This window comes from Cornus florida, unplaced genomic scaffold (genome assembly GCF_030987335.1).
Source record: "Cornus florida cultivar Cherokee Brave unplaced genomic scaffold, ASM3098733v1 CherokeeBrave_3.0.0_Hap2_Chr04, whole genome shotgun sequence".
Lineage (NCBI taxonomy): Eukaryota > Viridiplantae > Streptophyta > Magnoliopsida > Cornales > Cornaceae > Cornus > Cornus florida.
This window is the reverse complement of record NW_026775574.1, coordinates 64,490,728-64,501,922: the sequence shown is the minus strand read 5'-3', so window position 1 is coordinate 64,501,922 and position 11,195 is coordinate 64,490,728. Positions and strand designations below refer to the sequence as shown.

The following is an 11,195-nucleotide window of genomic DNA, read 5'->3' as shown; positions in this document are numbered from 1 at the left end:
CGAGGCTTGGGGTCCTGGAGCGATGCTAGGGCTTAGGGTACTCGAGATTTGATCTTTCGAGACTTGAGGGCCTGGAGCGATGCTAGAGCTTAAAGTGCTCGATCTTTCGAGATTTTTGACTTTTCAACTTGCCACGGAGGATTTAGCCAAGGTTGTATTGATTTGTCAACGTGTCACATCAGCGTCTGATAAGTGACACCCACACAAGTTCATCAAATGGAGCAGTGAATTTTGCAAGGACTATATCTGTGTAAGACTTTATGAGTAATGTATTTGTGGCAGTTGTCATTTTGTTGATTATCATATAAAAGTTTTCTGTTACAATTTTTAAATTTGTGTTTGATATCGAAAGCCTGAAGTATTTAGGATTAAAATTCTTTTGATTCAAACAAAAAATTGATGGAACTTTATGTATATCCAAAAACCCAATGTATTGGAATTTTTTAGCTGAAATTGTTTAATTACCTCATAGAAAATGGTTCTAATCATTTCATATCCATACTTTATTATTATTTTTTGGACCATTTTGAACTTTTCATTCAAGAAATTGCTTAAATATTTAATGAACGGAATTGATCAGTTACAACTTAAATATTTTTTTTCATGGGGTATAACAAATCTCATAGTTCTTATTAATGTTCTAATTAGGTTCTTATGCATGTTCAGGATCTTAAGGAAAGAATAAAGTTCGTAATACAAAAGTTGAGGGCTTTTGCATCAGCAAAAGAAAGTAATAATGATTTGATGCTTGCTAGTTCTTTTGTTCTCTTGGAAACAATACCATGATCTAATAATTCAAATTATCACTAATTAATACATACATGCAGATTTTCTTGAAATGATGGATGCTGTCAGGGTCGTACATACCACGGCTACATCGAGAGCTGCCGAATCAACCCGGAATGTAATTACAATTTCAATTATTGTTCACATTTTGTTTTTTTATTTGCTGGACTTCATCTCATGCTTTAATTGATTATCTTAAGCTGGAGATTTCGGAGATTTTTTTTTTTTTAGTTTTATTTATAAAATTGATCAGGGAGTGTATGGTTCAATTTGAGCAGTTAACTTTTACGTAAAAGTTTACAATACCTCGTAAAAATCTATAATATTTTAGGGTATCATATTTCGGAGGTTTTCAATGGTTGGACGTAGAGGTGGGACTCACCTATAGATATGTAATTTAAATTTTTTAAAAAAATAAAATTATCTAAAAAGTCAGGTTAATATTGTAATATCACATGCTCTATTAATTGAATTGACGTCTATAAAGGAAAGGAAAATGATAAAATCACCAATGGCCTATGAAGCACACGCACTCCTTCTGTGAAATGTCCAGAAATTATTTTTTATTGGACACGAGGTGAACACGGCTGAAACACGCGGAGGACACGTACTGGACACGGCTGGATATATTTTGTAATTTTTTTTTAAAGAAAAATCGGTTACTTAATATAATTTTAGAAGTTTAACTCTTTTGACTCTTTTGTCTGAGATTATGAGGTTTAGTTTGGTGTGATGGAATGGGGGTGGAATGGAATGACCATTCCGCTTTCTCATTTCTTTCTCTTGTTTAGTGTGCCACTTTAAAAGTGGAATGACATTCCCTTGGAATGCTCATTCTAGCTTTTAGATGGAATGACCATTCCTCTTTTGGACTTGTAGGATGGCCATTCCATTCCCACTAAATTAAAATAATAAAATGCTAAGGACAAAAAAACATACGTATTCTTCTCTACAGATCTGACAGGCTCTCTCCTCTCTCGCTAGGTCATGGTACACCCTCTCTCTCTCCTCTTTGTCTCTTTGCGCATAGTATACCATGGAATATATATATATAATATCCGCTAGTTGGGGAAAAGAAAAGGAAAGAGAGGAATTGATTAAAGGGAAAAAAAGATTCTTTTGCCCGTACGAGAATCCTTCTTCCTCTCTTTATTTCCAACTATGGATCTTCATGTTAGCCTAAGGATTTTATCTAAAGGTCAATCTTATATTTTGATGATTACAAATCATTAATGATGTTTAAGTACTAATATTTTCAATGAGTGATGTATAGTTGATCAACATTCAATTCTCAATGATGAGTTAGAAGATCCATTCCAAGCATTCAAGCAATGGATTCAAGGAAGCCTTAAAAGTTGCAAGAAATCAAAGGCATATTCAGTCAAAAAAAAACTGGGACTTCAAAGATCATTCAAGCATTTCAAAGAAAGAAAGCAAGAATACCTCAAAGCCTAAAGATCATGGACAAAGCATAAAGAAAGGGGTAGATAGGATGGTAAGTGTTTAGGATTCAATGTTAAAGTCTTTATGAATACATTTGAAGCTCATCTCTATAGGACCATGCATATCATACATTATTTATATGCTCCTGCATCATTAGCAATAGACTATGAACTTCACTATATATATATTTAACATATGAAATCTTTGCTAAGAATGAGTTAGTTCAAGCTTGCATAAGCTTTAAAAGAACTCACAACTTAAGCTAGAAATGCTAGGACTATACACATTAATCATAATATTTGTTTTGGTCTCTAGAAAGAAAAGGAAAAGGCATTGAACTTAATATTTCATCTTTAAAGTCTTTGTTACCATAAATTGGTAAATGACTCTAGAACACAATGCACTTGAAATTTATCAACTTCATATGTCCCTAGACTCTTAAAAACAGGTTTTGAACTAAATTGAACCATTCATCAAAGTCCTAGGTGCTAGAAAGATGGATATCTCAAAAGAAGCAATTTTTAGCCCACAAAAATTTCAGACCAACCTGTACTAAAACTGCTATAACTATTTTTGTAGTTAGAGTTTTTAAGTAAAGCTAGGTGCATTAGAAAGTTGACTTCGAGCCCTTGAGTTTAGACTCAAATTTTACCTAAAAAGGATTTGAATTGAATGAGATATGACTATCACAAGATGCATGTTTCTGGTCTGCGAAATTTATGACCAGGTTGAACTAAAATAGTCATAACCATTTCTGTGGTTGGAATTTTTGAGTAAGGCTGGTGGCATTAGAAAGATGACTTCAAGGCAATAAATTAAGACTCAAATTTCATCTCATTTGGAATTAAATTGATTAAGTTATGTCCATTTGAAGTCATGCTCTTTTCTGTCAAATCCAAAATTAGGAACAACCTCCATGAAGAAAGAGCCGCCTCTATAAGAAATAGAGTCAGCTCTCTCAAGGGAATGGAGAAGGCTCCATAAAAAATAGAGAAGGATCTATGAAAGAAAGAGAAGGCTCCATGAAAGATGGAAAAGGCTCCATGAAGGCTCTCACAACTCCAGTAGGCTTTTTTAACGAAAAACTAATTCTTCTAACCAAAGAAAAGGCTCCTAAAATGGGGAGCATGCTCTCAAAGGCTGGGAGCCGACTCCATGCAATGGAGAGCCGGCTCTCAAGGCTAAGGAGCCGCCTCCTCTTGTTTTACAAGAGCCGGCTCCTTCTAGGGTTTTGAACTGTAACGAAAACTTTTTCATTTATTGATCCCCAACCACTTCTAACAGCTATATTGAGTTACGAACTTCTATATGTATATAGAGGGCTTGTCTACTGAAACATACACCATTTGAGAGACATTATATTACATTGCAAAGATAGCTTTTGTTCTCATCTTCTCTTCATCTCTCTCATTCACTCTTATTCTATCTTGGGAGATTCTAGTAAGATTAAAAGGGCTTTTACTCTTGTTTTAATCTTCATAGAGTTTTTGCTCTATTATACACTTGAGAGATTCTATTGAATTCATAGGATCTTATATTCTTCACATATTTCATCTTCTCTCATTCATTTCATTCATAGAGTTTAAGTTTCATTTATATTCATCAATACTTTAGTTGTGAGCTAAAAATTGTACTACTATCTGTGAGAGATTTATTGTACACTTCATTACTATTACAAGTTGTAAAGGGTTAGTGTGACCCAAAAGGAAGCCTAGGAGAATGGTGTTCTCCTAGCAAGAAAAAGAAGGAAGGTCTTGCTTCAATTGAAGGTTTGCTCTCCACTATTAAGGAGAAGCTCTAAGGAATTTGAGAAGTCTCAAGAGGGATCTTGAGCCGAGGAGTGTCGGTCTTCGTACTACATAGCCAATGACAAATAGCAAATATTATGTTTAATTTGATATTAATATTGAGAAAATTCTGATGAATACACCTTGCATGTATAATCGTCTACAAGAATCTAGAAGAAGGGCTGTTTGGCTTTTCTTCATGGGAAAAGTAATTGATCTCCTGATGGAATTGAAAAACTGAAAATGCACGCAAACATTAAATTGCAGCCGTACACGTATATAGGATTTTGATCTTGAAATGTAAATTCATCCCTAACACACACACACGTATATGTCAAAATTGAGGAATATTCCTTCTTCTTTTCTTCTTACATTTCAGCTTCTTTTTTCCTTTTTTTGAAAAATAAAAAATAAAAAATTTGTATTTGTCGTTCATATCCTTTAAATACCCATTAATGACAAGTCTTTGAATCAACCATATTTGCCTCAACAAAAAACAAATAAAAGTAGTTACGAAATCTGTTCTTTTCTCTCTCCACTGCAAATATGGCTTTGAAGGCTGTTCACGTCTCCGACGTTCCCAATCTTGATGCCACATTGGCTCTCTGTCCCACTCTCTTCTCTAATGGTCTGTTTTTGTATTTCATTTGAACAGTCTTTTTTGGAACAAATAATTATTGATTGGGATTATAATTGATTACAGAGATTGAAGGCGATGTTGGTGATCATGGTACGACGTCGTTCGAGCTGCCCAACAAGTTTGTGGTGATGGGACACAGAGGGAGTGGAATGAACATGTTGCAATCGCCTGATCGGAGAATGAAAGCCATCAAAGAGAATTCAATTCTCGCCTTCGACGCTGCCGGAAAATTCGCCCTTGACTTTATTGAGTTTGATGTTCAGGTGAGACCATTCATTCAATTGAATCCCCTCCCTTATTATTTTTCATTTTTTTTTTTTTTAATTTATTTTAAACTTGAAATCCAGACTTTCAAAATATGAAGTTTGAATCTAAATCACGTGATCGACTCATAATTCTTCCATTCATTTTGTATGCATCGAACCAGAAAATTTTCCTTGGTTTAAGAATTTCAGACTCGTTACCTTCAGAATCATATCTGTGATCGATTCAACCATTATTTTTTCAGAAGCTCTGTCACAAAATGTAACCACGAGTCGCCGCAAACAAGCAGATTTAACAGCCTTAGTTTCATCCCACGTGGTGAATTATTACGAAATCACGTGGTAAAGTTGTCCAAAACTACTTTAAAGAAAGAAAAAAACACAAAAGAAACTTGTCCAAAATAGGTTAAAGAAAATAATGGATTCTAGGTTAGACTAAACCTTTAGGTTCAGACCTGACCATAATGGCTAGACTCACTTGACCACGAGAGGTTAGGCTCGGTGGGTTGGGTTAGATATTAGGAGAGGAGAGAATAAATCAAAACAAATGAATTAAATTTGCAAATGAGGCCAGTGGTATTTGTAGACCTAGAGGTGTCTGATTGGGCCTGGCCGAATTGTTACTAGACACAATGGTTTGACCCGAACATGCATGGGGTGTAACCCTTGGGCCCGAGTAGGTATGGCCCAACTAATACCTATTTGGGTATTAAACATCCAAACAGTGCAAACACACCTTGGTTGATCCGAATTGATTCTGGGTTTTCTTGTTAATAGATTTTGGTTCTAAAAAGATTTATTTAATCTGGATAGCCCATACACACACTCTTAAAAGCCCAATAGGCCCAGTCCATTTCAATTATTCTTTTTAATAAAAGCAATAATCATTTTTATAAAAGAAATGCACCATCAATTTATTGATTCAGAGCAAAATTATAAAAAATAATCACGCCCAAAGCTTGCTTAAGTCTTCCCCCCTCTTAAAAACTTAAGTAACCTAAGGGCCAAACCCAAATGTCAACTTAGGAGTATATTAACTCGAGGCATTTTCAACTTCCGACAAACATTTCACACACCTACTCCTTTCAATTCTTTATAAGCTTATTAAACACCTCACTTTTGAGTTAATTTCTCATTCCAATGGATTTGAAAAAATAAATATATCACGCTCATCTACTCTCGGAGAGGAAAGTGTTTGGTTACATATCCCCCAAAAACGATTAACGGGCTCAAAGTTGGCCTATACTTTCCAACAATATTGCGGCAAAATAAATGGAAACTTCAAATGATTTTCACAAAATGTCTAGGATATGGAGTAATTTGTAAAAGTGTGAAAGTTTAAGAGTATTTTTATGCTGTCTAAAGTAAATGGTAATATAAATCTTTTAACACTTGGGTGATTTCTACTTTTCAGTGTTAGAGATACAAAAAACTTAAATATTTTGTTTCAATTTATTAAAACTTGATTCTCCCTTTTTCGTAATCTACCACTGTTACTTTTATTTGGCAATATTACTGGTATCCATTTAGCTTCAATTCAGAAATAACAATACAGTTGTACAATTCGTGCCACGAGCAATCCAACTCGAGTTGAAGAACTTTTAATGCCACAAGCATCAGCTCGAGTTGAGTCCTCACATTCATCTAAAAGATTCGTGCCTATATAAATGCTTACAAAAACTTTGGTCACTTGCATACTAATAGCTAGTGCTTATGCAAGCAACTAAGCATGGCTTGATTTTTCCTCTTATTTGTCACTCTCATTTTTCATTGTAATTTTATGGTAAGCATTCTTTTTATGCAATTACTGTCAAATTGTCGTATTTATTTTGTGGCACTAATTTATTTATTTCCCTTTTTTTTTTTTTTGGCTAATTTTTCTAGTTACAAATTAGATGAGCAGAGAACCTTAGAAGAAACTGTGAACCAAACTTTTTTTTGTAGGTCACAAAAGATGACTGTCCAGTCATTTTCCATGACAGCTTCATCCTCACTAAAGAAAAGGTTAGTTCTTCTCTCTCACTCTACATTTATGTGACAGATGTTCTCAGGCACCCATTAATAGTGTTGTAAAAAATACCCAAAAAGAAAAACAAGAACACAAGCAAGACACTAGATTTATGTGATTCATCCAAAACTAGTGTGACGTCCACGGAGTCACCGAAATTTTACTATGATGAAGAGTAAAACTAATTACAGGCGATCAGATTACAATATCCGCCCATATCCCAACCCCAAAGGAATTTTTCGGTGTATATGAGACAAGGAGACTGCATGTGCCCGGTGGTGGATTATTGAGTGTTCTAAAAGGTCCGACACCACCATTGTCCACTAGAAAAATAAAGAGGACTACATAATAATTGTTAAATTACCAAAAACCCCCACCTTATGGGCAGGGGTTGCATTCCAACCAACATAGAATAATAATCATTAGAAGTTCTTAATGTTCTGACTGTCTCATCGGTTTGTTGACCATTTCAGGGTGCAATAACCGAGAAAAGAGTTACAGAACTCACTCTAGTGGAGTTTCTTTCCCATGGACCCCAAAAGGAGCCCAAAATTGTAACAAATTTTGGCTTGTTCCTTACCTGCTTTTTTCAGGGTATGTTTTGAAATTATAAATTCCCTAATGTTTATTGATAAATAGGTGGAAAAGCCTCTATATAGAAAAACTAAAGATGGGAGAATTTTCGAATGGAATGTCGAAACCGATGCTCCTCTATGCACATTGCAAGAGGTTTTCCAGGAGGTGGACCATTCATTGGGTATTAACATTGAATTGAAATTTGATGATAACATAGTCTACAAAGAGGAAGAACTAGTGAATGTTCTTCAATCAATATTGAAGGTATTTTTCTTATTTGTTTTACCGTTTTGTCGTCCTTTATTTTTCTCCCCAAATTTCTAAGAGTAACATCAACTTAGTTTCATGTGTTAGGTGGTCTTTGAGTATGCCAAGGACAGGCATATAATTTTCTCAAGCTTTCAACCAGATGCAGCCCAACTGATGAGGAAGTTGCAGACCACCTATCCTGTAAGCAAACTCTTTCTTCGACGCTATTATGTTTTCAGCACTTTGCCCTTAATAAGTCACGGTCATAGATTCATCTAAATAACTCTCCATTCCAATCCCATGCTTTTAAAGTACCTTCACGAGGAACATTGGAGTCTATACTATTATTAGTCATATAAAATAATTCATATGTATATAAAGTAATTGCAGTCACACGTATGATTGTCGCATCACTGGGTTTGAATTGTGTCAGTGGAATCATTAAATTTTTTTATTTACAAAATTATTTAAATTTTTTGTAAAAATTTTTAAAATGTCTCCACTCAATTTTTAATAATATCTTACGATATATTATTATTGTTTAAAGTCACTCCTCTTATATAATTCTCTAAATCTGTCACTATGTGGAATGCAAGGGATCCAACGACTGATGAGATGTCACTATCACTCCTCGTTGAAGGAATAGTTAAGTATATAACTGTAGGAATGCTAGGGTACTAATTACATTGTTCTTTATATGCTTCTCTATTTAGGACTATAGGGATTTAGGCAGTTCAAAATATGTAGAAGGCTAATGTTATTACTATATAGATCTTAAAAGAGGTTAGTGTAATTTTCAAACCAAAATGTACCATTCATTAATTTAACATAGTTGATGTAAATGAGAAAAGAATATTAATATAAATTAGTCAATACCTAAGTCACATAAAGCGGGAGCGACGAATTCGAAAGCGGGAACATGAGAGCGGCAAAATTAAATCATAAGTAGTGAGAATTTGAGTGAGAGCGCAAGCGAAGCGTGAGAGCGGGAGCGCGCTCGGAATATGAAAATGACACTTGTTGAGAAAGATTGTGTGACTTAGGTAAATACTAGTTTTGTATTAGTTTCTTAATCTTTCCAAATAGTTAGAGGTAATCCATACTTACTATCTAATATATATATATATATATATATATGTATGTATGTATGTAAAGTGGACCAACGGAACGAAAAACCAAAGCCAACTCAGTAGTGCCATAGGAGTATGGGCTTGCCTTGGGCCCTAAAAAGGCCTGCTCGGGCCTTTGAAGAGAAAGATTTATTGTTCTTGATTTTTATTGTTATTTATTAATTTAAATTACACTTATATTAGTGCTTTATACAACTTTTATTACTTAAAATTAAAAAATGTATTTGTTCAACTTTTTTTATTATTATTTTTTTTATGTAGCAACCTTGTGGTCATGGATCTGGTTCAAGCATAGTGAAGTAATTTAGTGTAAGAAAGCAACCAAAATGTGACAACTTAAATGCTACGTTTTTTGGCCCTCGTGGTGGTTTAATTATAATGATAGAAGTCTCAAAACCATGGGTTACCCAGGAGTAAAGAAAAAGAAAAGATTCTGTGTATTCTCATTTTCACATGCTACATATATATATATATATATATATATATATATATATATATTTGCTAGAAGTCTATCTCATGTATTGCTTCAGGGGGTGACGTATTAAATTCGCTTTAAAATGAAGAAAAACAGCTCTTCTCAATATACTCTGAACTTTTTGCTTTGTGGTTAAAATACTCGAGTCAAATCAACAGCTTCTTTTCAACTATTTGGGGTCCATTACATTAATCTAGGTCACAGGTACATGTTTTCTAGTTTGTTACGATTTAAGATTAAAGTGAATAGCCAGACCGAATAGTCTGACATAATTAATTGCTACATTAGATGTCTTAATGCAGGTCCTATTAGAGACCTATTTTAATGCATCTAAAGGCTGTAAGTGATTAGGTCGGACTATTGGGTCTAGCTATTCACTTTGTAAATCATTTTTCTCAAATTTTGGTATTAGAATTAAGTGATCGTTTCAACATGATTGTTAAAGAAAATGAGATATTTACGCGAACTTCTAGATAAAAATTGCATCAAAATATTTGGAGCCTTGAAAGAAATGTGACTCCTATGATTTGCATGTGTTTGGTGTTATAATGTAGGTGTTTTTCCTCACTAACGGAGGATCTGAAATTTGTGTGGATGTGAGAAGGAATTCTTTGGATGAGGCAATAAATCTCTGCTTGGAAGGTGGCTTGCAGGGTATTGTTTCTGAGGTCAGAGCCATCTTAAGAAATCCAGGATCCATAACAAAAATTAAAGAATCCAAGCTTTCCCTCCTAACTTATGGTCAATTGAAGTAAGTGCCAAATGTCCCACATACATGTTCTTTTACTTTATAAAGACAAATTTGATCCACTCATTAGGATTTTTATTTTCCAAAGTTTTGAAATTTACATTAGTCTAAATTGTATCGAGGATGTGTTTGAGACAATAAAACATTTTCTGACCTTGTAGCAATGTGCCGGAGGTGGTATACGCGCAACATTTGATTGGTGTCGATGGTGTAATCGTTGATTTGGTTCAAGAGATCACGGAGGCAGTGTTGGATTTCATCAAACTAGCCAAGGAGGGTGAAGGGAGTTTGTTTCGAGACAAAGGAGAAATGCGAGGAAAAACAAAGCTCCAATTCTCACAGCATGAGCCCTCATTTCTTTTGAAGCACATACACGAGTTGATAAAGTCCTGAAGTCAAAAAATACATTATTGGGATGTGGCCTAATAGTACCTCCTTTTCTTTTAAAGTGAAAGGCAGGGTTTGGAAGTTTTTCCAATAGTGTTGTGAGAGTAGCGTTGTGTTCATTTATTTTATTTTTTTTTTGAAGTAGATGTTTACTTAAACAACCTCCTCAAATGAATACTCTAATCCTTCATGAAAACTTTTTAAATTTTTCCTAGTATTCTGATTACTTAAAAAGTCTGATACTGGGTACAATCTGTTTCTAGTCAGAATAGAAACACTTAGCACTACAACAATTAAGCTAATAAATGCATTAAAACAACACTTCATCTTTAAGAAGTTTAATTAAAACTAGAAATCTGAAGCTGAAAGACAAATGATTGGAGAGCTAAGTTAAGGTTAAACCTCCAATTACGCTGCTAAGTATGGATGACTACATGTATGAGACACTCATCACCATTATTCAAACACAAATGAGTCTTATTTATAGTGTTAGTTGAGGAAGCTCCTGCACTTAATCAATATCTAAATGGACGGTTGAGATAATTATCTGAAGTCAAAAACTAATTGGGATGAGACATATTGACTGCCACATTTAGTTCTCAGCACGGAGCGCCGCTCGTTAGATCTCTAGCTCTCTGACCCGCTGTCCCCCTAGTCCGGGGCACTAAAGTTCTTTGAAACCTTAACCAAGAAAAACAAATAT

At 34.4% G+C, this 11,195-nt stretch overlaps 1 protein-coding gene across 1 annotated transcript; it reads left to right on the top strand.

Moving 5' to 3' along the window:
• The first annotated feature begins 4,482 nt into the window (after nucleotides 1–4,482).
• On the top strand, nucleotides 4,483–10,697 carry LOC132303380 (glycerophosphodiester phosphodiesterase GDPD1, chloroplastic-like). Its single transcript, XM_059800620.1, has 8 exons — nucleotides 4,483–4,644; nucleotides 4,720–4,919; nucleotides 6,864–6,923; nucleotides 7,401–7,481; nucleotides 7,567–7,767; nucleotides 7,858–7,953; nucleotides 9,912–10,108; nucleotides 10,267–10,697. Exons 1-8 carry the CDS (start codon nucleotides 4,563–4,565, stop codon nucleotides 10,496–10,498), a joined length of 1,149 nt encoding a protein of 382 aa, XP_059656603.1. The 5' UTR covers nucleotides 4,483–4,562; the 3' UTR covers nucleotides 10,499–10,697.
• The last annotated feature ends 498 nt before the right edge of the window (nucleotides 10,698–11,195 follow it).

What these genes read in the sequence shown, in the direction of transcription:
- LOC132303380 (XM_059800620.1), top strand. Translation starts at nt 4,563, where the DNA reads ATGGCTTTGAAGGCTGTTCACGTCTCCGACGTTCCCAATCTTGATGCC. An exon ending in TTCTTCAATCAATATTGAAG is followed by an intron (nt 7,768 to 7,857) that starts GTATTTTTCTTA and finishes TTCATGTGTTAG; the next exon opens with GTGGTCTTTGAGTATGCCAA. An exon ending in AGTTGCAGACCACCTATCCT is followed by an intron (nt 7,954 to 9,911) that starts GTAAGCAAACTC and finishes GTTATAATGTAG; the next exon opens with GTGTTTTTCCTCACTAACGG.